The sequence below is a fragment of the Orcinus orca genome, chromosome 12 (genome assembly GCF_937001465.1).
Source record: "Orcinus orca chromosome 12, mOrcOrc1.1, whole genome shotgun sequence".
Lineage (NCBI taxonomy): Eukaryota > Metazoa > Chordata > Mammalia > Artiodactyla > Delphinidae > Orcinus > Orcinus orca.
Genome location: NC_064570.1, coordinates 29,131,613 through 29,159,313, shown reverse-complemented (window position 1 = coordinate 29,159,313; position 27,701 = coordinate 29,131,613). Strand labels below are relative to the sequence as shown.

Sequence of the window (27,701 nt, the reverse complement as noted above, 5' to 3'; positions counted from 1 at the left end):
CTCAACACTCACTACAGTTAAACTGAGGAAAGGCAGTAACCCTTGATTCATAAGGTGCCCATAATTCTACAAACATCTAATGAAAACGAGCAAACATCTCTGTATAAAAGTTGGCTTCAATCCAGAAGTATGTTTAATTCTCAAATGCCTGATAAAGCCGTGGGATTGCAGGCTGCGGCAGCTCCTGCCCAGTGCTCTGCAAGGGAGAGGGTGTCCCACATGACAGCGACACCCACCAACTTCCTGCCCATCTTTCTTGGATTCTTACATCTGGGGGTTCTTTAGCTGGAAAATGGGGTGCTGGAATCTTGCTTACTTAGAATTAGCTATCCCAGTGACTTAGTAAACTGGAAAAAGAAAAAAAAAGTAAAACCAGATATTTGAAAGTAAGCCCTCACCTGATGTTCTCTTAGAAACAAGATCAGCACCTCTTACAAGCACAGCTCTCCTTGGCTTGTGGCGTGGCTCTTCCTAGCCGTTCTGTGTCAAGCCTTCGTCATAGGTGACAAAACACCTCCCTTTCAACAGGGCTTAGCAAAATACAGCCAGTTCACACTCAGGCAAACCTCAAACTGAAACTTCCCCGGTTAACCAATGAAGTTTTGCCAAAATGCTTACTAAGTCCTGGCTCTAGGAGCCTGTGTGATGTGGAATCGCCGGAGCTCGAGAAACAGATAACTGCCCCTTCCTTTGCCGTGGGGTTGCGTTCCAGTGGGGTGCTCAAAAACAGTTTTCATCATGTCATACGCTATGCTTCTTTGTTAGAGAATTCTTGTTGATTTTCTAAAAATTATGTTTGTTTGTGTGCCTCTCAGATGCACAAAATGCATTCTTCATGGTTTTTCCTATCACTGCTTAGGTAGCATAGGGAGTTACGTGCTACAGAAGCGTGGCATCGGTGAAAGTAACAATCAAAAAGAAACAGTACGTTTTCTCCCATCCCCGTAAATCTGATCTGTAAATGCAAAGAATGTGAGGCATTGAACATAAGAAATTGAAGAATTTTATCTAAAACTTGAAAAAGAAAAATTGGCATATCGTACGATAAGACTTTAACCAATCTAGTCTCAAGAAGGAAAACCTTTTATAGAAGACATTTCTGAACCCCCATCTGAAATATATATCTTTAGGGCAGTAATCATCAGAAACATAACAGAGTCCTGTGGAGCGCAGTTTTATTGTCTTGCATCAGTGAACATTCCTCAAAAGCATAGAGCATCACTAATGGAATTATATGTTTTCATGCTATAATTACATTTGATTTTTCCTGATATTTCTGTAGGCTTTTTGTTCATGGTTCCATGACTAGATGGAGTATTTACAAGTTTTCTGTGTCCTCAGCCTATTCAAACCCCCCACCCCCATAACAAAGAGAGAGGGAGTCTAGAAATAGGAATTTTTTACAGGAAGAAGACACATGTATATTTTTTAATTTTTTTACCTCCAGAGATTTTCTTTCAGCAACAAAAACATAAACAACAACAAAAAGAAATAAGAAAAAAGAATTTTATATTTGAAGGAAACAGAGCAAGAGATCCCTCTGAGTTTTGAAGCTCCTTGAGACACAAAATGGGCACTTCATATTTTTGTTTTCATTCTTGAATGAATACTTGTTGGATAAAATGGAATTTATTTGCTCTTTGGGTATGTTGCTCCAAATGATCCTGTCACTGGAATACAGATGAATCTAGCATAGAGTCATACTGACTGGAGGACATAACACCAAGATGCCATCAAATATGTGAACCAGGGCTTCCCTGGTGGCGCAGTGGTTGAGAGTCCGCCTGCCAATGCAGGGGACACAGGTTCGTGCCCCGGTCCGGGAAGATCCTACATGCCGTGGAGCGGCTGGGCCCGTGAGCCATGGCCGCTGGGCCTGCGCGTCCGGAGCCTGTGCTCCGCAGCGGGAGAGGCCACAGCAGTGAGAGGCCCGCATACTGCAAAAAAAATAAATAATAAAAATTAAAAAAATATGTGAACCATGAGTCTCTGTTTTTGAGAAGAGAGAACGTCTAGCTATGAAATCCACAGAAATCTCCAAGAAAGAGATGTAAACAGTTGGAAAATTATGTTGACACCCAGCATACTATGATTGTCCTCTCATCTTCTCCCACATCAAGTCTTAGCTTTGCTCAACATCTCTGTGACCTTCTCCTCTCTCTCCTTCTCAGCACTCAGTTCCTATTCTGTAGGTTTTCATCACTACAGAATAAGAGGCTGACATTCACTTCAAACATGGTTACACTCTAAGGTTTCCCCCCTCAAAGCATTATGGAAGTACACAGGGAAAAAAATTGGTTGTTGCAGTATAGGTGTGGCATAAAGAGGGTCTTCTTCTTGCAAAGTCGAGGAAGTTAGGGGGTGTTTATGAATACTGCTTGACCTGACCTGGGTTGCATATTCTTATCATAAATTGAAGTAACGTTAGCATTACATTTCCCCAAGTTTAAATACATTTCTTGAAACGCCATTTATTAGAACATTGAAAACACAAGTTTGGTTCTCTCTCCTCACATCCCTACAGTCTGGCTCCTGGCCCAGCCACTCAACCCAAATCACCCTCTATGGTCTTCCAAAATAACTTCTCAGCCAAAACCAATAGTATCCGTCTAGATCTGTCAGCCTTATTTGAAACCATTTTCTTCTCCCTGCCAACACCCATTCTGGTCTCAAATTCTGAGGATTTGTCCCTTCCAGGTTTCCTCTTTTCTCATCTCCAGAGTCACATCCAGAGCTGTTCTCCTTTAGAGATATTCCAACTCTGATCATTTTAAACACAAGGTTTGTGCATGACTTATTTCCCTAGCCCTAAAATAAAGGTCTTACTTTTAAAAATAAAGTCTTACACCTCTCTCTTCCAGGCTTTCAACTGTAATTAACTGTGATAAAGTACCAACTCTGGTCTTCATTCTCAACTCCTTGCTGCTGTGTAATCTCTTAGTTTCTATAAAGAAAAATTAAGTCACTTTGACTTTTTACTAATCCCCTTACTTTCATTAGACTTCTAGATGTATATATTTTATTTTTATACATTTCTATATTATATTTACTCAATTAATGTTCCTTTAGCCATACTCCACCCTTCCCTCTTCATCCCTAGTCAAATGCAGGTTAGATCAGACTCTACACATATTCAGATAAATATTGCCTGTTGATCCAAATACAATTAATAATGAAGTTAGAGCTGCTCTGCCAGCTCTTTCTATCCCACCTCCAGACGATATCGTCTGCTCTCGTCCTACAAACATCCAATAGACCTGCTTTTCTCTCTTTTCTACTTATTTGTTGTCATTCTTAAAAGGATGTCCTTTTCTCTTTGTAACAGATCTGCTCCATTCTTCAGTGTCCCATCCAAGTACCTTTCTCCAAAGGACTTTCCATGGAGTATATGTAAACTGGGTCCTGTGAACTAGCTTGCTTCCTTCCTCCTCCTCTCATGAATGTATAGCTTTATGTGAAAATGTATCTAAGTCATTTTTCTGTGCATATAAAGTTCTGTAAATTCACAGATGTAGCAGTATATTTAATATGTTGTAGATAACCCTTTAGAAAGGCACCTTTTCTGATAATTGGGAAATCTTTTGCATCTTAGGTTAAAAACCCAAACAGGGCTTGCCTGGTGGTGCAGTGGTTGAGAGTCCACCTGCCGATGCAGGGGACACGGGTTCGTGCCCCGGTCCGGGAAGATCCCGCATGCCGCGGAGCGGCTGGGCCCGTGAGCCATGACCGCAGAGCCTGTGCGTCCGGAGCCTGTGCTCCGCAATGGGAGAGGCCACAACAGTGAGAGGCCTGCGTACCACAAAAAAAAAAAAAAAAAAAAACCCAAAAACCCAGTCTCTGCCTCCTTACCCCCTACAGGCATATGCACTTAAGATAATTTTAATAATAACTGTGGTTACTGAAAATTTACTTCATTATATGTGCATTTCCTTTTCAGGATCCCCCCATGGCTGTAACCCTTGGACTCCGAATGGAGGAGATGATTTTTAATCTTGCTGATACACATTTATTTTTTAATGATTTAGAGGTAAGAATTTACAGAGCTAAGAATAGTTGTATCAAACTATTAAAACTCTTATATGGTTTCTATATATGCAGATAACCTCAAGAAAACCAGAAAGATAGAAATTTAGCTCAAGAGAACAGTAAAGTTCCTGTCAAGGGAAGACATTGTATATGCAAATATAAACAAAAGAGAAATTGTATTAATGAATGATACATATTTACTGGTGCATATTTAGAACAAAAAGTGTCTCCAAAAAGGTCTGCTTTGATGTCTCATACCATACACCCCTGTCCACTACTCCTGGTCTTTTTGGTGTCTCAGCCACAATTCATTCCATCTTTGTATCAGCATTAGCTTTTCCAGGTTACTAACAAGGATGCAATTTAGGTTAATCACTGCACAGTAGTTAGTCACAGATACTGTTCCTGGTTCTAGCGTGGATCATTAATTTTTAAAATTTTTTTATTGGCGTATAGTTGATTTACAATGTTGTGTTAGTTTCAGGTGTACACCAAGGTGGTCAGTTATAATCTTTTTTAGATTCTTTTCCATATAGGTCATTACAGAGTATTGAGTAGAGTTCCCTGTGCTATACAGCAGGTTCTTATTAGTTATCTATTTTATACATAGTAGTGTGTATATGTCAGTCCCAATCTCCCAGTTTATCCCTCCCCGCCCTTATCCTCTGGTAACCGTAAGTTTGTTCTCTACATCCGTGAATCTACTTCTGTTTTGTAAATATAGATAATCTGAAACCTAATTCTAGACATTATCATTCCCTATTTCTTCCCCTTCTGGATAAAACCATGCAAGAGCTATTTACATAGCACTTCTGACTGGTTTGATTGCACTTATTTTCTCTTTTTTCCTTAATTCATCTTTCCATTTCCAACCTCAAATGAAGAGAAAGTAAAAGCAAAAACAACAAACTAAAAGAACCCAAGAAAAAATAGCCTCAGGATAGCTAAATAAGTACTGTAATAAGGTATATAATATGAGTGCTAATGATCTGTTAGGCATTCAGATGATAAAATCTGAAATAACTGAGTAACTTGGGCACTGGACAGAAGTTCTTCTCTGTCAAGAACAACTATGCTGAAATAGATTTCTCTTTCTTTTTTTAAATGACCCATTCAAATTGATTTTTTATCCCATGATTTCACAATGAAATTAAAGTGTTTATCTATAATCACATTATGAGTGAAGATGGGGATTATTATTACCTAATCTGCTCCTTGTGTTTGACATTTTATATTGGGCTTTCCATTAATTAATTAACAAACTTTTGGAATAAATATGTTTATCACATTATTGTTGTAGAGAAGAAACTGTAGGGCTCACCAGCATAAAAATCATGTCTAAGGCTACCTGCTAACTGATAGAACTGGGATTTGAAACTCTGGAGTTTGTCTGTCTCCAGAACACATACCCGTCCCCATACCATGCTGAAATTAACAGACGTGTGCAAGGAAAGTAAGCCAAGTTAGTGCTTTGAATAAGTTTTTTTTCAATTGACAAGGTCTTAAACCCAGTTTTAGTTACATCTGAGGCATGAGTAAAAGATGTGTTGTTCAGTATATCCCATAAACATATGTGTTGGAAACCTGTGTAATCGCATTTTCTTTCTTGTTCTCTCTGCAGTGAGTCACTGTTTTTACTGGATAATAAAATTTAAATTCTGTTTAAAGAGGTTTTATTTTTTTCTTCAAGAGACACTATGAAAGATCAGTATTCTTGGGCAAGTCTTCCACTTTTAGATAATAAGAAGTAATAATCACCTCTCTAAAACCTGATTTAAATTAATCTTACTACTTATTACTGTGTACTGTATAGAATTATTTTATATATACACAATAATAGGAAACACACTTTAATCTTTTGGGAACTTGAATTTTTTATACATATATGGTGATAACTTTTTAGGTTGATTTTTCTGTTGGGTAAAATGGACGAGTCTCATTCTAAAAAGAATTCTAAGATTATTACTCCTCTCAAGCCTGTAAAACACACAAAAAAGAAGTTTGATATGGTTTTATCCAAGTTTTACAGTTTTATTTCATTTCATTTATTATTTTTACTAGAAATAAATGAAATAAATGACTCTAGGTTCTTAGTGGCACATTAGAAGCCAGATGGAATAAATTTACCATCCAACTTCTAACAGAACACTAAAGTGAGAACATATGATGAATTTGAATATAACTTTATATTGATGATGATGAATTTGAATATACCTTTAGCAAGTTTGACGTGAATATTGGCATATCAGAAACATGTGGTCAGCTATGGTGCTTTAAGAATTTTTATTTTGGATTTGATACTATATAAAATATATCTTTCAAATACCCAACAGGATCTCAGGTAGAAATAGTAACTGAGAAAATATCGGTATTGACTTTCTCGTCTATGATTATAGCTTTTTAGTTGTGCTTTAGAATGTGATAAAAATTCCATTTTACTCAAACACTAAAACTTAGTATCCAACAATAATGTACTAGATCAATGAAATGATTTGGTCTCTGCATAGAAGCTGAGTTCTCAGATGTGCACACACCCACATGCACACACATCCAGGTGCCCAAGGAAACTCAGAGGTTTATACTAACTTAGGTGAGATAAACAAACAGTAAAACTAATAAAATCTAAACAATAGCTTTCAAGATCATTCAGTACAGTTACATACATATCCACTATACTTCTGTATCTGATTTTGAAACTTTACTTTCTCCCAGTTTTTTATTTCAGTAAACCTCTTATAAGCAAAGATTGTCATGAGCTTCGTAACTGGTATTAAGCTATGTCTGCTTCTACTGACAAAGAGAATTCCTCAAGAGAATAACTTCGTCATTAACCTATTATGTGATTTCCCCTTGTGTATTTAATCTCTCAGGGTTCCTTTTCTTAACCTAAAAATCTAATTTGAGACTCAAATCCTTCAATAGATACTGCAACATATGTAGTAGCAGCTGCTCACACATAATTCCTTAAAAGATACAAATTTAAATCCTCTTAATAGATACTTCACTACATCCTGTCCAACTGCAGAGAAGGCAAATGCTCACACCACTGTCCCTAAGAAGTGAATACTCTCTGTTTAAATAAAATGTTATTTCAGTTAAAATAACTTCCAGAAGAGAAGGCACCAGGGAGTTTGGGCTAACAAAAGTGAGAGAAGACTGCTGTGGATTATAACTGATACAGATCAGTGACAACTTTGCGGTCACCTTATAAGACAAAATTAAAGAATTTAAGATTAGTGCCAGAATTATTCCAAATGTTTGAGTTCTTTCAGTGAAGTTTGTTAAAGCCAAAGCATGACACTGTTTTAACTATTTTGTGTTTTGTCAAAATGTTTCTTATAAAGTTCCTCTGAGTGAACACTAATTGAAGAACAATTATTTAGATTTTTCTAAAAATGTAAGTGATTGAAGTTCAGGTTTCTTTCACTGGACTGTAATCCTTGGGCAATGGTCCAGAGTCAACAAGCATAGTTAACTAGGCATAAATTTAAAGAGAAGTTCCATTTGGAAAAACCTCAAATATAACTTCAAATATGGAACTCACGGTCCAATAAGTTTGATATACTGATGTCCTCAGGAGTAAAAAGTAAATTTGGGGGCAAAATGTACAAATTAATCATATGAGTTAATACTTGAAATGTCAGAGGAATTTCTATAAAAATTAGATGGGAGGATATTAAATATAGAAATGACTTGTAATTCATAAGATCCCTCTTTTTTAATGTCATTAGTTTATTATAAAATTATGGAAATTGTTTACATGATAAAAGATTTCAGAACCTCAGTGGAATCAGCAGCTTCGCATGATTCTGTTTCAATAGTGGTTTAATTTGATCTTCATCCTTACCAAGAACGTCACCAGCTCAAGAAATAATCCTTGTCATTGAGAACTACTTTGCTGCCTCAGTATTCTGGAAGAACTTTTATTTTCAACTTTCATACTAAATAGTTAAATCTCTTCACCCTTTCCTTTAGAACCCAATCCAAGAGCTACTACGGTTGCCTGCAATACTTTTCCCTGAGAATTTTCTGGAAGCATAATACCTTCTTTGGTTAAAGTTTGGGCTGTGCTCCTTTCAACAAACACTCAGTCAAAATGGGGAAGAACCTCTCTAAATGCCTCTCCTGTAGCCTCAGCCCGTACTCTGTTCTCTTGCCTTCCCCTCCAATCTTAATATAAATATCTTCTTACAGTCCTTACCATCTAGAATAGTATTATTTTTATCACCTAACTTTATGTTAGAAAATTTAAATGATTGTGGTAATTCTGTCATGAACTACATTTGTTTAGAGTTCTGCCATTCATTCAAACAAAGAAGTGTTGAGTGATTACTTCTTGCTAGAGAGTGCCTTAAGTGTGGGTATAGCATATCTGGGAGACCCAAACACCCCCCTCAGGGAGCTTCCAGTCACATTAACTTTTTGAGGCCCTTCCTTACTTATGAATATATTTATTCAAAAATTACTAAACCTATAATTTATGTACATAATATGAACCTTTAAAATTAGTTTACCTGGATTTTCAAGTTATGTACTAAAATTGTATTGATTGAGCTACTCACTAAGTTTTATATTTTAAAAGAAACCTGAGCCAACTAATTTATCCTCAGACTGCAACAAGATCTAATATACTCAGTGTGGAAAGCTAGAGATAAAATATTAAATATTTCACCATCAGATACTTCCAAGTCCTATAATGATTATAAATAGTAGCTGAAAAGTCTTTAGTATGGCATCTTATTTTCAAATTTAATGATTTTTCAGAATTGATTTTGAATGATGAACACTTAACATATATAATCAGACTCTGTGAGTTTGACTGTAATTATCTGAGGGGAAAAAATGAGGCCCAAAGGGCTAAACCATACTTACTCTGAGGTTAGTAAACTAGTTATTGAAACGCCCTACCGACATTCCACCTTCATATCATGTACTATTTCACTGGAACTATGCAGATTATTTGAAGATAGAAAAGGACTCTTAGAACAGCAAAGAAGAAATGAATTCTTTTCCAGAAAAGTTACCATTTGTTCTGAGTACACTATAACTTAGGTCAAGTATGTGGGCGTATGTACCTAAAGTTTATTTTCCTTTGAATTTGTAGCACATTGGAGTTGGTAAATCTTCATTACTCCCTTTTACTTTCAGTATTCTTTTCAGTTGAAAGACTTAAAACAACCACAAAAAGTGTCAGCTTCTATAGTTATTAGCTTTTGGCTGGTTGAAAGACCAGGACTTTTAAAACAACATTAGCATGATTCTTTTCATGGTGTCACTGGCCCAGCAAAAAGGAAGTCATAGAAATTTAACAGAACACCATAATCATCGAGCCCCTCTGTTGCTGCTCCAAAAATAATAAATAATAGTAACCACTGAGGTGTTCAGCCCAAACAAGTTTTGAGTATCTTCAGATTAGCTTTGCTTTCATACTTAAGTATGCTTAACGGAAATGGCCGAAAGTGATCACCAGTGATTATTGTAAAGATTCAAGAGAATTCCTTATCAATAATTTTAAGATTAAAATTATTTTTGTATTTGCTCTGAAGAAACTCACATGCCATATGTTTTCAGGCCCCTTTTAAGGTCCTCTTCTGGATTTAGATCTTACAGAGTAGAAACGGTGCCATTTCCCAGCATGAGAGGGCGGGATGGGTGGGCAAATGCTGCCCTCTTCTGGCCATGGGCTGAGCAGGTGGAAAGATGGAAAAAGCTTCAAACATGGTGACAAGCATCATTTGAAAAACGACTCTTCCAATGTTTTTAACAGGAGTGTGATCAAGTTCACATAGATGATGTTTCCTCTGATGATAATGGGCAAGACTTAAGGTAAGCCATGCCTTTCAGTATGCTCTTTCCTACAGAAATTCAGCTGTGAAGTTTTGCACATGTAATTATTTCTTTTATTTCTTTTTAATGTATTTTGGGTGTTGCAGTACCTACAGTTTTGCAACTGATGGCTTCCATGCAGCTGCAAGTAGTGCAAACCTTTGTTTGCCAACAGGTGTAAGAGGAGGGGTTGACTGGATGAGGAAGTTGGCTTTTCGTTACAGAAGAGTAAAAGAATTATACAACACCTACAAGAACAATGTGGGAGGTATGTGTGGCTTTTACAATTTAATAAAGGTACTGCAGATAGAGGTACAGTTTAAACTGTAGTTTCAAGTTTCATATTAGGGACTATCCTTCTGTAAGATAAATTACCAAGAGCTCATGCTGGATGACAGTGAGCCAGAAATTTTAATTTCTTAGAGTTAGTGGGGGAAAAAAAAATCTAACTGCAAAATAAAACGTGCAGCACTGTCAAAGGAATTGGGAATTCTTTGTGCCCAGATGTTTGGTCAAGATTAATTGCAGGGCAGAAATAGAGACACAGATGTAGAGAACAAACGTATGGACACCAAGGGGGGAAAGCGGGGCGGGGGGGATGAATTGGGAGATTGGGATTGACATGTATGCACTGATGTGTATAAAATGGATAACTAATAAGAACCTGCTGTATAAAAAAATAAATTAAATTTTAAAAAAAAGATTAATAGCAGGACATTTATTTTGCCCTTCCTCAGCTGGGACGCTCTCAGTGAAAACCAGACAAAGGAACTGATACAGGCTGTGGAAAGAAGATCTGTCTAAACATAAGAGCCCTAGTCAGTGAAGCAGAGTTGTTAGCAATCATTACCTTTCTGGAATGCTATCAAAAATAAATGCAAACTGTGCTTTATGTCATTTTGAAGACTTCAACAAGTTAACTTTATCCTGTCAAAAACTGCATATTATCTGACAGTATATCTTTGCCATGTATAGTGTTAACTATATCATGGTTTTTATAAATTCAAATACTCTGTAGGTAGTATCTAAACCATTTTGTACTCATTCATATATTACAGGTGATATCAAAACCTGTGACATCAAAACTTAGATCCTGGATGTGCTTCTTGGCACAATAAACCTTGATCGTCTTTATTATTAGGATCAGTTTTAGGGCAACAAGATCGTAGGATTAGTTATGAGGTCACTTAACATTCTTCTCTCAGGGCTTTTTGTTTGTTTCTCTTTTTAAAGAAAAGAGGGATGGTTGAGGAGTATAAACCAGAATCTAAAATTGAAATAAGACAGCTAAATATATATTTTGCATGCTATACATGTGTATATTTACATATATGTCATAGAATACAATACAGTAAATAAAGTTTTCATCTATAAGGTATATACTACACCATACACATCTTAAGGTTGGCTGTGTGTCTATTGGCCTTGTATCCCAGTGCCTAGCTAGCTTGAAGCACATAATAGATGCTCAATAGATGTTCAGTAACTACAAGAGAACCAAAACATGTAGAACCATAGACAGTAATAATGTTAGAACCAAACCGGAGCTTAGATATGGAAGATCTTTGTTTCCAAATGAGAAATAGTCTCCTGCAGGCTACTAACCTGCCCATGCGTTTAGGCAGGCAACTTAGGTTTCCTAATTCACTCTAACACTCTATACAAGACACTTCTGTAAAATCAAATAAATAGGTATTCTATTTAAAAGCAGTTGAGGGTAATAACTTTAACTTTAAGATAAATATCCCTTTGGGGAATCTGAATTAATTTTTATCATTCAGGCATGTCATTATTTCCCTCTTAAAGGGTATTATTAAAATTATTTTAAAGTTAACAAGATTACTAGTAAATAATCGTATAGCTTAAAAAGTTTAAACAATGAGATATTAATCCATTTTTTGTGATATGTTAACATCTCTTTATTGAAATAATGACAAATGAGGCTCAGTAGAAACTATAAATTTTGGTTTAAAAATTTGTCCACCAAGGACTCTCCTGGTGGCGTAGTGGTTAAGAATCCGCCTGCCAATGTAGGGGACATGGTTTCGAGCCCTGGTCTGGGAAGATCCCACATGCCGTGGAGCAACTAAGCCCGTGCGCCACAACTACTGAGCCTACAATCTAGAGCCCGCAAGTCACAACTACTGAAGCTCGCATGCCACAACTACTGAATCCCGCGTGCCACAACTACTGAAGCCCTCGCTCCTAGATCCCATGCTCCACAGCAAGAGAAGTCACCGCAATGAGAAGCCTGTTCACCACAATAAACAGTAGCCCCCACTCGCCACAACTAGAGAAAAGCCCATGCACAGCAACGAAGACCCAACAGAGCCAAAAATTAATTAATTTATTTTTTTTTTTAAAAAAAGTTATCCGCCTATAAATGAACTCTTAATATTCTGAAATATGATTTAACTAAGGAACTTTATTTTTTAATAGATTTACATGATCTTGTTTCCTCATGAAAGCAACAGGTTTTTCAATAAAATTAGTATGCCTACTTCTTTTCTTATCCTAACATCAATGTAGTTTTCAACCATCGTCTATAGCTGTATCATAGGCTTCAGGATTTTAAACAAAATTCTTAATTCCTTTGTACAAAACAACGTATTTCTGACAGCTTTAGCACTAGTATTAGAAACAAATTCTAGAAAACTCTATAGCTGTATGCGATAATGTCATTATTACTGTTTCCAAGTGGTAATGGTTGTGATTATTAAGAAACTAAACATTTTCAGACAACCAAAATATTTGAGGTTTGTATCCCTAGGCTGGTAGACCCCTACTTCTTCTCCAGACCTATCCTGTCAGTCTTCTGGAGTAGTTGTCAAAGCTCCTCAGGTGATTGGCATCCACCATGCCGGATTCTAGGATCAGTGAGGGCAGAGACTGGGACCCACTCTTTCACTGTTATATCCCTAATTTTTAGCCCAGAATGTGATGTGCAGAAGTTGTTCAATAAATGTTTGTGGAATGAGTGAATCAGTGGATAATCAATTCTGAAATGGAAGATCAGGGTTGATATCAATCTCTCTCTTTTTGATATAGGTGGGAATAAAAATCATCTGGAGCAGACAGAAGGAAGACCAAACTAGGCATCCCAGAAAAATGTTCATCTCTTGACACTGCCCTACTTTTCTGTGTTGCAGGACTTCTTGGCCCTGCCAAGAGAGATGCGTGGCTGCAGTTGAGGGCTGAGATTGAAGGTCTGACGGACTCCTGGCTAACAAATGCACTTAAATCTTTATCAATTATTAGTACTAGGTAAGCGGTATTGTTGCAGTTTCTATATTTATTGTATTGAAGATGTAGTTCTAATAGCGTAGCATATATCAAAATGTTTTAATTCCCAGATTTGTTTTAGAGTTTGAAGGGACCTAAAATTCACTGTGTGTGTGTGTGTGTGTGTGTGTGTCTGTGTGTGTGTGTGTGTCTGTGTCTGTGTGTGTGTGTGTCTGTGTGTGTGTGTCTGTGTGAGTGTGTGACTGTGTGTGTGTCTGTGTGTGTGTCTGTGTGTGTGTCTCTGTGTGTGTGTGTCTGTGTCTGTGTGTGTCTGTGTATGGTGTGTGTGTGTCTGTGTGTGTGTCTGTGTCTGTGTGTGTGTGTCTGTGTGTGTGTGTGTGTGTGTTTTGGGATGGAGGATGGGGGTTGCTGCTTCTCAGAATAACTGGGAGATCCATCTCTTTACCGTTCTCTCCTCATGACCCCTGATAAACCCCATGGGAATGTCATTTGACTTTCAAATTTAGAAAAATCACTCTGTTGGTGACAAAGTACAGAAGATGATGGCAAAAAACACAATACTGTTTATACAATTAGTGCATGTTTTTAAGTCTTTTATGCCATTATAGAGAATATACGTAATTTGAACACATCAAAAAAAAGCAAGAGAAAAGCTCCTGAAAAACTTGTAACCTTTGTGTTGTTTAGTTCAAACGGTGAAATGCTGACTTGTTAGTGTAGATAATAGAACTGAATTGACATAACTAGTTGTGTACCATGTGCCATAAATGCTAATTAATAATATAAATCCGGAACATGATAGCTAGTAGGGTGGGAATGAATCTTTGTTCTATCCTATTCCTTAGTTTTATTTCTGTGTTGAATGAATAAATAAAATCATGCTTAGCAAATGTGTGGGTAACACAAAATTCAGAGAAGAGCTAATATTTGGACTGATTGAATCAAGATACAGAGAAACCTTAGCAGGGTAAAAGGAGAGTCTAATCAGAACATGGAAGTAAACGAGTGTGTCCCAAATCCCTCACGTGGCTTTTAACTACGTGGCATGACAAGCCACTGCATTTATAGCAGAGTCTCTAAATGGAGAGGGGAGGGGGCCGTAGATTCCTGGGTCAGGCTGGGGAAGCAGAACAGAGTACTTTGCTCAGTTCTGGGCACCTCATTCCAGCAGGGGCTGTGACATATTTGTAGCATCTTGTGTCCAGCAAAGTGGCCAGAAGAGTTTAGGCTGTGGAAACTACAGAAAAGGAACAGTCAGAGGGAGGAACCGAGGAGTTTAATCTGAAGAAGAGCCGTGTATGGAACAAGGTTACCAATTTCAACTACTTGAGATGCTGGGCTGGAAATAAATTACATTTCTCTCTGCATCTATGAAGGAGAGAGTTGGTCCCGACGAGTAGGAAGCCGGGGAAGGGAGGTTCTGGCTCCATGTGGGAAGAATTGTCTGACAATTAAAGCTGTTTTAAAATGGGACTTGCTGCCTTGTGAGCTCTGTGCAGTCACAGAGACATGGAGACCAAAGGGCAAGGAAGCTGGGATGTGAGGACAACAGCCCCTAAAATCGTGTGTAAAATGTAGAAGGTGCTTTCATTATTTTTAAAGAGGTCTCCTAGATAGTTAAACACCAAAGGGTATTACATTACATTGTATGTGTTACATTATTACATTATCTATGTGTAGCCATTGTATATTATATATAGATTATTATTAAACACACGGGTATGTGATATAAATAACTAACTAAATAAATAAATGTATGACAAGGAAATGAAGGGGAATAAATCATTATACATTGAAGTTTTAAGTACCATGAAAGTTGCCAAGTTATCCACATCTGTTACCTTATTGGTAAATTTCACAAACTCTGTCAGAAAAGCAGATGTTTACACCAAACACTGCTGAATTATATATCAGAGCCTGTAGCAAAGTGTGTACCCTGTGACTGTAATTCCTCTTCTAGGAATGTAGTCAAAGGACATAATCATATGCATAGGAAAAGTTTATATGTAAGATAGCATTGTTTATGATACTGAGAAATCAAAACCATCTAAGTGGCTAAGCTTAACTTTAAAAAATGGTGGTGCAGCCACAAGATAGAGTAGTTTGCATACATTATGTTTTGTTGGAGGGGGAGAATGATGGACAATATGACATATATAAGTAGGCTCATGATAAAAACAAATGAAAAAAGTAAGATGTAAGATTACACATACAGTATGATCCTAATGGGAAAACAACCTACATGCAAACTGAAAATCTGAAAATAAATGCACAAAATGGGGACAGCAGTTATCATCTCTGGATGGTTAAATAATTGGTGTGTTTCATTTTCTTCTTTATATTCGTCTGCATTTTACAAGTCTATATATACAATTTATAAATGTATGCAATGTTTGTAATTGAAAATTACAGTGCATTATAAATTGCATATAAATATATGCAATGTTTGTAATTTATTTATTAGATTTCAAAACCACATCTATAAATTTAAAAAGCCCGTGCTATCTTTTATTCCACCGTGTTTTCATTCTGTAACACTCATCTATATATGACATTGAATAACATCTTATTTTGATGAAGTATGATGTAGAAACTTGTGTCACAATACAGTAATGTGTTTGTGTATTATTCTTAGTAGTCTGCCATTATTTGGGGAAGTTTTGTCTGATCAAAGGCAAGTCACTTTCTAGCTTTTTATTTTTTTATTAGTAAAATTTAATATTGTATTCATGATACTTATTAAACTTCTACCTCTAGAAGTCTTTGTTTCTTTGTCCCATATAAATTGATAACCTCATCATTTGGTCTATGGAGATAATTTAGAAATGAAAATGTTTTAAAAGGCTATCATTATAAAGGTTTTATAATTGTTTTTAAATAAATTGTAGTCTTCTTTACACATGATGTGCCTAAAGAATATAAACCATAATATGAAGAGTACTGGGGGCTAAACATATACATACCTATAAGAATTTAGCACTCAACTTGTCCTTCTAAGTTGCCCTTGAGACCAGTTTTCTGAAAATCAGTCTGCAGAATTCTAGAGAATATTGTATCAGCCCTTACAAATATGTATTAAAGGCTCATGATACAAAATATCTAGTAGAGAAAGGTGCATAGCTATATGCCTTCTGATTCCCAGTTTCAGGTGTGTGGTTTGAGCCCCTCCAGGCGGGACAGCTCAATTTCCCTGTAATCCAGAAGGAAGGGCCACAGTCCATTCTTTTCCCTGACTCAGGCTAACAGTCTCCCCTCTCTTGGTGTTTCCTTTATCTCACCTTCCCGGCTGCACCCTCACCCCCCATCCTGTCTACTGTGAAAGAAACAGATGTAAGTTGCAGAGTGGAAGATTCTCACTCTCAAAGGGTAGTAGATGGATTAAAACAAGGCCCATTAAATGCAGTTTGCCCTTGGTTGTTAGAAGGAGATTCAGGAACTCAATCCCTTCCGTTCTAAATAAGAATCCTTTCTATTTTTACTTCTTCAGGATGCACCATTTGTCAGTACCTTGATTGGGACTTTCTGGGCTGTTTCTTGCACAAAATCTAAAAACTCCTCTTACACATCCCATCCCCTCCTCCCTTCCTGTGTCCTCTACTTTCCCAGGCTCTAAAAACTCTGGGACATGGAGTCCTATCACCCTAAAAAATAACTTAACTGCCTCAAATAACAAAGCCCCTTGTGACTCTTTGTATATGTGCAAATTTTATGAAAACTGCTGATGTGCATACTTGTAAAACTCAGAGGTAAGCCATGCCCCCTTTAATAATCTTTCCATGATTGCCGCTGGCCGGGGTAGGTATCCTGTGAGGTTCCACAGGGACCTGAGGAGATCTTGGTTATAGAACACATTTCTTATCCGCAGGGGTCTATTTACTTGTCTCCCTCCCTGTCTAGCTTGTGATCTGGGTAGGAGGGAAAACTTATTGTCCTTCACTTCCTTCATTTTGGGATGTATTTCTGGCATCTGGCATTGCGCCTACCAGGTGATAGGTACCATAAACAAATGTTGAATATTGAAAGGGTAGGTTATCAGGGACTGTTCATTATGGAATTGAAAGACTGCAGGATAATTTAAAATTTGTACTGTTAGACGTTATCTAGTATTAGAAAACAAAAATGCCTGTTTCCTCCTCATCTTAGGAGTAACTGCGTAAATGTCTTGGTAACAACAACCCAGCTGATCCCAGCACTTGCGAAGGTTCTACTCTATAGTTTAGGAGGTGCTTTTCCCATTGAGAATATTTACAGTGCAACTAAAATAGGTAAGACAATTATTTCTAACTCCGTGTGAAATACGTTCGTATCTGTGTTTTGGGGGATTTTCTTAATGTGTGTCTCCACATGATTCCCTCTTTCATCAATTTTGCTATAAGAATATCAGGCAAATTTGAATAGAGCTCAAATAGCAAAGTCCCCTGCAACTCTTTGAGCATGTGCAAACTTTATGAGAACTGTTGCCTATGAAATTCTGAACTCGGTATCTGGATAGCTCTGACTCTTTATATATACATATACATTTATATTATATTTGTATTTCATTATGGCACATGTTATCTAAATAATATACAGTACCTTTAGCCATAGTATTTAATATTTTACCGAACATGGTATATGGTATTACATCCTTGCATATGCAATAATCTAGATCTAAGATAAAAGTACTGTTTTGGCATTATAAGGGAGTGTCAGATGGATTGAACTAGTAACCTTAATTCCAGGGGAAAAAAAATTTCGTGAATCAGAAAACATAACTGGAGCATTCATAACATATGAATGGCTGGAAATCCACATTTCCAGAAACGTTCAGTAGCAATCAAAGAACTACAGCCTTGTTTATTTAGATCATAGCTATCTATGGAGCCATCTTTGACTTTAAGTACCTTTCACAGGCTCTAAGACTTCTAAGAAACTTTCAAAAACAAAAGCTCATCAACTTCTGCCATCTTGAAAGAGTTAAAAGAAAACAACTCATGTATTCTGTTGTCTGTCAAGGAAATGCCTGGGGAAATAGATGGGTTGTACAATGTGCCCTGAAGGTCAACAAACAGGCTCTGGCGGCTTGACAAGAGTTCCGAATCCTGAAATCCCCTACCAGAAATAACCTGCCCTGGGCCTTGCAGAGTTCTGATATTGGCACAGGCAAAAAGAGCCCCCAGCTACAGCTGTTTGGGGAGTATAGTTAAAGAGAGGCAAGCTTTCATAAAGTAAATTCCTCATTGTCCTAAGCACTGCCATTCAGAGCCCTGGTACCAATCCCATTCATTTTTTATATAAGTATATTTATGCTAGCAGGATTAATACATCGAACCTGATTTTGCTTTTTGACAAATCAAGTAGTTTTACATAAGCATAAACGTTTCCTCTAGTAAGGACAACATTCTTTCTTATTGGCCAAATTGTTCCTTATCTTTAATCTGAAAAAAAGTCATTTTTATTTTTCCCTTTAAGCTAGTATTTTTTGGAGTTCTGAACTATCAGAGTAAGAAAAAGTGAAAAAGAAGCCATGACTGAATGAACATGCTGGGAATGAAATTCAGAGAATAATGCCAATGTTGTAAAAACAAAGAACATGTAAAAATTCTGTGGTGTTATTCCCATAGTGCGATCAGAGGATACTAGTGTCACCAGTGCTGTGGCCCAAGCAAACAGCACCCTTAGTACAATTAATCTGAGCAGACTAGCTCCCAGCCACTTGAAGAAAGGAATTGTTTATCAAGATAAATCCATATCTTAGTATTTCCTCTTTCGTTCTAGGTGAACCTTCAGGTTTTCACAGTAATAATTTTAGCTGACTTGTCTATACTAATTAAAACAAACTAGATAAAATGTAGAATTACACAAATAAATGTAAAAACTGATAGTTGCTTGTAAAGTTGTTCCTATAGCCTTTTGATGGACTGAAAGATATAAAAGAGATATAAATTTTTTTTCCGATTAGATACTTAGCCCTACTGACTTTTTTTGGAGTGTGAAATACATTCATTTAATAATCTGTCTTAAGTAAAGACTTAGAGTATTCAACTATATTTGTTGATTTCATAAACCCAGAGTTTGCAAGCAAGTTTAAGTGATTGATGTTCAAGAGAAAGTAACTTAACACTTTATGAATCTTTAGGTTAATGAATGCAATGGCTGGAAGAATAAGCAGTGCATTGTTTTTCAGGCAAGGAAAGCTGTTTTGAGCGTATAGTGTCCAGATTTGGCACTAACATAACTTATGTTGTGATTGGAGATGGCCGAGATGAGGAGCATGCCGCTAACCAGGTAACTTCACTCTGAACTTTATCTTGTTTATCTTCCAGGAAAAGAAAGTTGCTTTGAACGAATAATGCAAAGGTTTGGCAGAAAAGTAGTATATGTTGTAATTGGGGATGGTGTAGAAGAAGAACAGGCAGCAAAAAAGGTAACCTGTTTCAAACAATGTTGGTGTGATACTTCTAATGCAAGCTTTTTTGTTTGCATTCCTGTAGTTTGGCCCAATGGCAGCTTGACAAATGATTTAAATTTATAGATGCAAAGCAGTAAGAGCATGAGAAGGTCAGTACTTACATTCAAATAAACCATTTGGAGTCTAGCATTTTTTTTGCCTGAAACTTCATAGGAAATATAGGAACATTTAGTTACATTTATTTGTGTGTGTGCTTATGTGTGTGTGTGTGTGTGTGTGTGTGTGTGTGTGTGTGTGTGTGTGTGTAATACACACAGATATAAGAAAGATGGGGGGAAAAAAAACGTATTTGAGCACATGAAGTTCAACAAGATTAAAGACGCTTAACGAGCTCCATAGAAAGCCATGTGAGTGGCTCAGTTCTTACCCTTTTCCCATCCATCCTCTATGCCATATGGTCCTTGCGAGTGCCTAGTAGTAATTGTGCCCCATGATGATAAATCTGAGGGTAGCTTTAATAGATGAAGAAGAAAACTTACTAGAGAAGTTAATAAATGCTATTGGAGTGGGATATATTATTCAAATCCTTTTGTGCCAGCTTGTTATAGAGACTTAGAGGCAATGTCCCTTAAATCTTCTAGAAGAGTGTTATTTGTTTTGGTGAGTCATTGGTACTTGATGGAAGCCAAGCAGCTGGCTTTGAATATATTCAGAAGATCTCATAGGCCCTAGGTATTTAAATCAGCCTTTTCATCTGGCCCATATTTCTGAAAAAAATCAAGGCAATTAAAAAACCATTAACTGGTTGGTCCAGCATCAAAAGGAGAATGATATCAAGATTGGCCCCAGATACCAGACTATTGATCAACACAGCACTGAGATCTACTGCTTCCTTCACTGATTGATAGCAGAATATCATCTAGCCAGGATTAAAGTGATATAATTTATAAAACAAAGCAAAATGATGAATAAGTATTGTTGAATAATGACATGTCAGCATATATTGTTTTACATACAAAGAATATTGTCTTTATTATCCTGAGGAGATTTCAAATAATCATCTGATAAAGCCTTCACTAAACACTTGCATGTGCTGGAGTGTTTATCTGATTTCTGTCCCCCCTCGCCCTCCCCCCGAAAAAAAACAACATAAACAGTTTCCTAGGAAAGTTTATAGTGATACTAGAAAGGTAAAAGATATGATTTATGTTTGTGGTCAATTCAAATCAAGCAAAATGGAGAAAAAGAAGGAGCTTCCACTTTAGAAGGTTTGGTGACGCGTTGGAAGCCATACTTGAAATATTCCATGCTTTCCATAACATTAAGAGAGTTGTTTCAGACTCATCCTCCCACAGTGCCCCTCCGTCTTAATTAGCAGTGTCAGTGACCCAAGCTGACGACCACTTGAAATCCTTCCGGTTGCACACAGTTGAAATATCTTCTGGAGTTTGTCAGTGTCCTGAGTCCTTGTTGTTTCAATTTTTCATATTGGCACCGTAATTACACACAACAAAGAGCAGTCAGTGCAGCCACCATAGCAAGCATTTTACATGTCTTTTAGCCTATGTGAAATTCACACTCGTCTAGGTCAGGACTAATAAAATTCGCTTTTCCAAACCAGAAATGGTATATGCCTTTGAAAATTAAAATTTATAAAGTCAATTTTATGCGTGGCGTGAAAACTAGACTTGGTATACCAGTTGTTAACACCTTCGGCTTTAAACCCAAAACTTCAGGAGAAAAAGGCATGACTCCAAGTGGATAAGAACCTTGGTTAGAATGCTATTTCCAAATGGTTGTTTATGTAGGTACAGTTTTGGTGATGGTGAAGGCTTATAATTCTATTTTGAAACACAGGTGGTTGGTTTCTCTAGTATCCGGAATGCATGCTCTTCTTTGGATGTAGCTGTAATCGCATGTGCAGAAATATAAAGGACTATTTTGCTATTACAAATAGATCTGAGCTGAATTTTTAAAAAGTTACTTCTAGGTGAATTTTGTGCTTTAATTTGACCCAAAAGCATAGTTTGTTTTGTAAATCTAAGAAGAAATTTCAAAGTTGACAACTGAACTCCCCTATAGAAATACATGCTGTGAGCCATATTTGTAATTTTAAATTTTTTGGAAGCAGTGTTTAAAAAAAATTTAAAAGAGAGACAGGTAGAATTAGTTCTAATGATATACCAATATACTCAAAATATTATTGTCTAAACACCTAATAAGTATAAAAACTATTCATGTGATATTTACATTTTTGAAACAATTCTAAGTCTCCGAAATTCAGTGTGTATTTTGAACTGGACTTGCCACATTTTGAGAGCTCAATAACCATATTGGGCTAGTGGCTACCATATTGGGCAGTAAAAAACTATATAACAATAGAGATTATTATTTTAACTATTCATTTTTATAATAAAGTGTCTTTTCCATGTTACATATAATATACATATATTTCCATTTTACATGCAAATATATATTCTACAAGATGTGATCAGCCCAAACTTACAAATAAAGCTTTGGTTTTGTTAATTGCTATAGTGCATTATTTCCTTTTTTTCATTATTGTCCACAATGAAGTATTTTTAGACATTTTTTTTCCTAATTACAACCCTTCATGAAATTTTAATACCACGCATATACCATTACTGGTATAGCTTTGGAGAGCCACAGACCATTGTAATATCTAAGAATTTTTTCCCCACAAAAACTCATTTTTTTCCCCGTAAGGGGGTGATATCTCCCCTTTGAGCATGCATGCTGGAGTGCTTTCCCTCAATCCCACACCAAGGAAATAAATCAGGTCAACTCTGCTGGCTTAAATTATTACTTACCCCAGACAAGTAAGAAACTTGATCATCCCCACATTTTCTTCTACCTTATATAGTCCAGCTTCAAATTATATTTTAATGTAGAAAGGAATTCACCCTCTTCCTCTCAAATCGACAAAAAGCCTTGGATTTAGGAAGTTTATCATTTTTTCTGAGAGATGGACCTTAAGGAGTGACGTAGTAAGTAAAATTTGTTTTCCTCCAGCCACGTAGGATTTTGACGCTCAGCTTGCTTTCCCGGATGCTGAGATTAGTAATGACACTTTCCAAAATAAATATTAAACTACTTAAGAAATCTCATTACTTTCTTTTATTATCATTAAAATCCAGTTCAGATCTATTTCTCTATTATTTTGACAATACCACATTGATGCTACCAAACCTTCAAATATGATCGTCCCTCCCTTAAACTCCCTCCCTTGAACTTGGGTGAACTACACTTCCTTGTGCGGACCGCTGCTTCACTGAGATAATAGTTATGCTCTCTCTCCATCCCTTCCCCTTCTCTCTCCCATCCCTCCCTCTCTTAACCACACAGCACAATATGCCCTTTTGGAGGATATCAAGTCATTCAGACCTCTTGGCTCTACATCAAGCACTGGAATTAGAGTATTTGTAACTGTGTTCTCTAGCTGGAGATCCGTTTTTTTTTTGTTTTTTTTTTGTTTTGTTTTTTTTTTTATATTTCAAGTACACTGAATTTTTATGTGTGATTCAATGCCTCTGGCTTTACACATATAAATTGTCTTAAAGGATGAAATCATATTTGGAATGAGAATTCCAGAATGAAGAATTCAGATTGCTGAATGGAATTAAACTTTAGTGCTACAGAAAGGAAGCTCTATGGTCTTATATTTACAACACTTTAATGGTTTAAAAAAAAAAATCTGTGGAGGTTGCTGGTACACACCGAATGAGTCCTAACTGGAAGTAACAGCTTTAGCAAAGAGCTCTCACCCTGGCAAAGCACCAACACAGGCTCCGTCTGACAAGGTTCAACAACATTCCTCAAAATGGGAGATCTTCTCAGCCCTGAGGTTTGAATCTGACTTTAGCCTACCTAGCCCAGAAAATCTGAATTGGAATGCACTCAGACTGTGTAAGGACAGTCCTATCTAGACCTGTAATTTGTGTAAATTATTGATGAAAGTAATTTACTGTGACTTTATTAGCAGCTGACTTTGAAAGTGGATGCAATTTTTCTTTCATTTGTCGGGGAGGGTAGCGGGAGGGGAAATGGGAATCTAATCATGTCTCTTTTTTTAAGTTTGGCAAACAGAATGTTCATACTGATGTGTTGTGCCTTAAAGACAAGACAGCATTTGTGTGTTACAATGTAACTTTGGTTAAAATCTCTGTAGATAATGAAAAACAAAAACCTTTGTGATCATTCTTAAGATGACCAAATTTAAAATTCAAGCTATCAAAGCTTCATAATGCATCAGCAAGAAACTGAGTATTTGTTGCAATAAGAAAACAATAATAATAAAGGAAAGCTTGTGTTTTATTTGGGTTCTTAATAATTCCAATAATTGTATGAGGCAACTATTGGTGCATCCAACCAGAAGCAGAAGGTTTGGGAAAGATTGTGGGACCTTTACTTAGAAAGTGAAGTGTATGTTGAAACCTCGAGTACCCTTTCTACAGTTTTACTGGAGAAAACTAAGAGCCATATTCATGATGACCTATACTGTTTGGAGTCTGACTCGTTGATACGTCTAAGTTATATAGAAGAAAATATTCTGATGAAAATCATAAGCAAATATCACCCAAACTTTCTTAAAATATGCATGAACATGGCTTAAAATTCACATTGGGTGAACAGGGCTTAAAATAAAGCTAAGTGCATTTATTCCCAATGCCATTGCAAAAATGAAGTGTCATCAGTAGTGGAAGGTGAATGCCCCAGACGGTTTCTAAGGAAAGAAGTGAATCAATGGAAATTTTACCTAGACTATCATCATAAAATAAATGAACAAGTGAGCCAGATCTTGGCAGCGTTACTGAAGTTACAACGGTGAAATAGTATCTGGTTCTCTGTCTTAACACATCCATCCAGTCTCTCTCCATTACAGACCCGCGTACCTTAGTTTCTGGCCGTACCATTACTGCACAATGGACTTCATTCATTGCAAGGAGAGCCTGTCATCGTTGTGTTTGCATGTTTTTTTTTCTTGGTGTGTAGCCCATGTTAGGAACACGATACAGGTTCTCCTGTCATTTCGTATGACATGATTTCCCTTGTGGAAATTTAAGACTTCAAGATCTAGGAGTGTTTTAATGGTGTCTACACCTGCAGTTCTGTGTTTAAAATGTCACAATGCGGAACTTGCCATCCAGCTACTAAGCAGTGCTCCTAACCAGAGGCTGGTCCACGATAATCCATCATCTGAGGCTTCGGTGGCTCCCAAAAGATTGGTGCTTTGTACACTGATCACAACATTTGCTATGGAAATGTGATTTTATTTTCCAAGCTATCAACCTGTATTTCTTTACTGTACGCTAAGACCATGTTTACATTGGGCAGAAAGAGATTGAGACCCTATTTTGCAGATTTTAAGATTGTGGTTTCATCACACGTAGACCTTAATCTTAATCTTTAAATTTTGTAGCTTTTGGCTACCTCTGCACCAAGTACTCTTGCAGATAGATTAAGGTTGGAATACTTAATAATAATAATAATAATAAATCTTACATTTCTATTGGCCTTTAGCTTGAAAACAGTAGTTTTAAAAAATTAAAGAGCTGCATTGATTATCAGTACATAATTCTATTTTGTGCACTAAAACCTTAAATATTTATTACTGTGAACAAAACAAAATTATCTTTACTGTAGAGCCAGGTTCTTTAAATGATAGAATTTTGGCATTACATCGAAATTTTTCACTCTTTTTTTCATATCAAACAGGCAAGGCTTCTTATGCTGCTAAAACTGCAGGTACAGAAAGGAACACCCCTTTACAGGGCAAAGAGAAGAGTCGCTGATTACATCAGCAGTGCTATGTCCCACAGACCTCTTCTCCGATGATGATGTGTTCAGAAGAGGCTGCCAGCCTAAAACCTAAATGCTAGGTTGTTGGAGAACAGCTCGTCTGGTACCACCGTGGTGCAGGCCAGTGAGCCCACATCACAGTTTGTCCTGTGACTTTGAGCATGCTCAGGCTAGAACGCTTCTCTTCCCCCCCTTAGGAACCCAAGATCCTATTCCTTTCTGATCTTAAAAACAAAAGATAAACCAACAAACAAAAAAGCCCCTTTGGAAGTTGCCATGTTCTGTTGACCTATACGATATTGTGCCTTATTATAAACCAATTTGAAAATGTTTTGTCACGGACATGGGTGTTTGGTTCCTATATGTACAAACTTGTGGTATCGCCAGGACAGGTCACCACCTCGTGTGGCACCTGAAGAATAGCAAAACAGGTGGCCCAGCTACAATAGTGTCACAGACAAGATGAAGTCATTACACCCTGCAAAGATTTGTAAATCAAATTCAGAGGCAAAAAAATATTTTAGGATCATGCAATTGGTGCACAAAAAGTAGATAATAACACTCTAAAAATGTGTTTTCCCTTAGTCTCTGGTGAGCTAAGATTCAAAATAGTGTCAACAGCATGCTCAGTATGAAGGTTTTTGGGGTTTTTTTTTAATGCACATTTGTTTATGACAAGCCTGCATTCTCAGTGAATATGGCATTTAGTATTTCTTTTAAAAACAAACAAGCATCTTGAGCCAAAGTTGCATTTTTGACTCCCAACTGTGGTAGCATTATGGAAATCTAACAAAGTCAAGGGTTTCTGTTACGTATTAGTAAAGTATAGATTATTGGGGCCTACATAATTTAAAGAAATGTAAATTAATATTAAAAGCTTGTAAAAATATGTATATCTTTACTATTTCTCAATAAATACCTTTGGAAATGATTTCGTTTTCTTCACCCTCCATGTCGTAGAGTTTCTGTTGTGTGTATTAAGCTTGATTCTAAATAACGTGAAATTTGTATTTAGGCTTCTTGCTGTCTTCTTACCTTCCCTTGTTTGTGCCTAAATTGCATAGTTTGCAGTTAAGGCAAGCTGAGCTGCAACACGGTAAAATGTCACTAATTAAGACTAAAAGTGGGCTGATGTACTGAAAAAGATGCGAGTACCTAGTTTTTTACATACAGGTAGTTATGTTAAAGTATAATGCATAATGTAGTCACTAGAGACAGTGACTACATTAGTGATAGATGTATCGTTAGTGATAAAATAATACCATTTAGAATATTTAAAGCAAGTTCCCTTTAGATGAATATGGGACATGGTTTATAAGTAGCTTCCAAGAGTGATAAAGGAATGTTTTTCTGAAACAGATCTAACAGCTCCTTTATTATCTTGTGTATAGTATTGATTTACTTGCAAGTCTGTTGTTCAAATGCAAACCAAAGGGAAATTTCAGACCAAGCTCTTTCAGAACTTTTAAAAACATCACCCTCCAAGTTGATGAGCACATGCTCATCCAACACTTCTGTCATTTCCCTGCTTTACTGTTAAATAATACTTAGTCCTTATACTTATCCAACGTGACACATATTTTATTTATCTTTTGTATTAGATGACTTACTTACTAGAGTGTATGTTCTGTGAAGGCAGGAATTTGTTTTGTTTTGTTTTCTTAACTTCTATATAACCAGTATCTAAGAAAGTGTCTGGCATATAATAGGTACTCAAAAAACATTTGTTGAGTGAATGCATAAACCATAGGAAAACATCTATATGATCATGGTTTGGAATTAAAGAAATTTAAAATGGTAGAGTTAGATTTTTTTAAAAAAGAAGAAAAAGAAAACATACAGGTAAGTTTAGATGGGACCAATGTAAATTTTTACAACTTAGCTGGAGTGTTTACTGACCTAATAATTCATGAAAATAAAGAGCAATAAGCCATAAGCATAGGTGTATTTGGAAAAAAGTTATACATGAGCTGGAAAGTTATACATGAGGACAAAAAAATAAGTTCATAATGAATCAATGATTTCTTCCTCTTCCTTTTACTCTTTTCTTTAAAAAAATAATATGCAACATCAGTAGATTTAGTTGATTTAAATTACTTAAAGCCACAAAATATTATGTAAAAATCAGATCTATGCAGACTCTGTGGTTCATGATTCTGAATCCCAGAAACAAAAAAATGAAAGAAAGAGAAGTGTATGATTTTCCTTAGGTAGCAAAAGGTAACCATTGTTTAATATCTGTGCATGGTTTGCATTTATTTATAAAAAATCAGTTATTGGATGTAGTGATACGTATATTCTCATTCACTGGTCACTTCTCAAAGCCCTCTCAAATCTAACCAGGCCAAAGTCAATTCTGGGGATGTACTCTGGCCAAGAAAGATGTTTGCACACA

The 27,701-nt window shown here is 36.5% G+C and overlaps 1 protein-coding gene and 1 pseudogene across 9 annotated transcripts in view; one reads left to right on the top strand and one right to left on the bottom strand.

Moving 5' to 3' along the window:
• The window catches only part of EYA4 (EYA transcriptional coactivator and phosphatase 4), a 298,986-nt gene extending 272,749 nt beyond the window's left edge, over nucleotides 1–26,237 (top strand). For 5 of the 9 annotated variants that reach the window (XM_049695614.1, XM_049695615.1, XM_049695612.1 and 2 more), the window contains 7 exons: nucleotides 3,938–4,027; nucleotides 9,794–9,852; nucleotides 9,960–10,120; nucleotides 13,002–13,116; nucleotides 17,239–17,360; nucleotides 19,401–19,501; nucleotides 22,853–26,237. In XM_049695614.1, coding sequence (XP_049551571.1) covers nucleotides 3,938–4,027; nucleotides 9,794–9,852; nucleotides 9,960–10,120; nucleotides 13,002–13,116; nucleotides 17,239–17,360; nucleotides 19,401–19,501; nucleotides 22,853–22,933 — 729 coding nt within the window. In that variant the 3' untranslated portion in view covers nucleotides 22,934–26,237. Of the gene's footprint in view, nucleotides 1–3,937; nucleotides 4,028–9,793; nucleotides 9,853–9,959; nucleotides 10,121–13,001; nucleotides 13,117–17,238; nucleotides 17,361–19,261; nucleotides 19,363–19,400; nucleotides 19,502–22,790 lie in introns of all 9 variants that reach the window. The other 4 variants (XM_049695613.1, XM_049695616.1, XM_049695620.1 and 1 more) reach the window with 2 other exon arrangements.
• LOC105748428 (10 kDa heat shock protein, mitochondrial-like) lies at nucleotides 7,800–9,746 on the bottom strand (annotated as a pseudogene).
• Nucleotides 26,238–27,701: the final 1,464 nt, after the last annotated feature.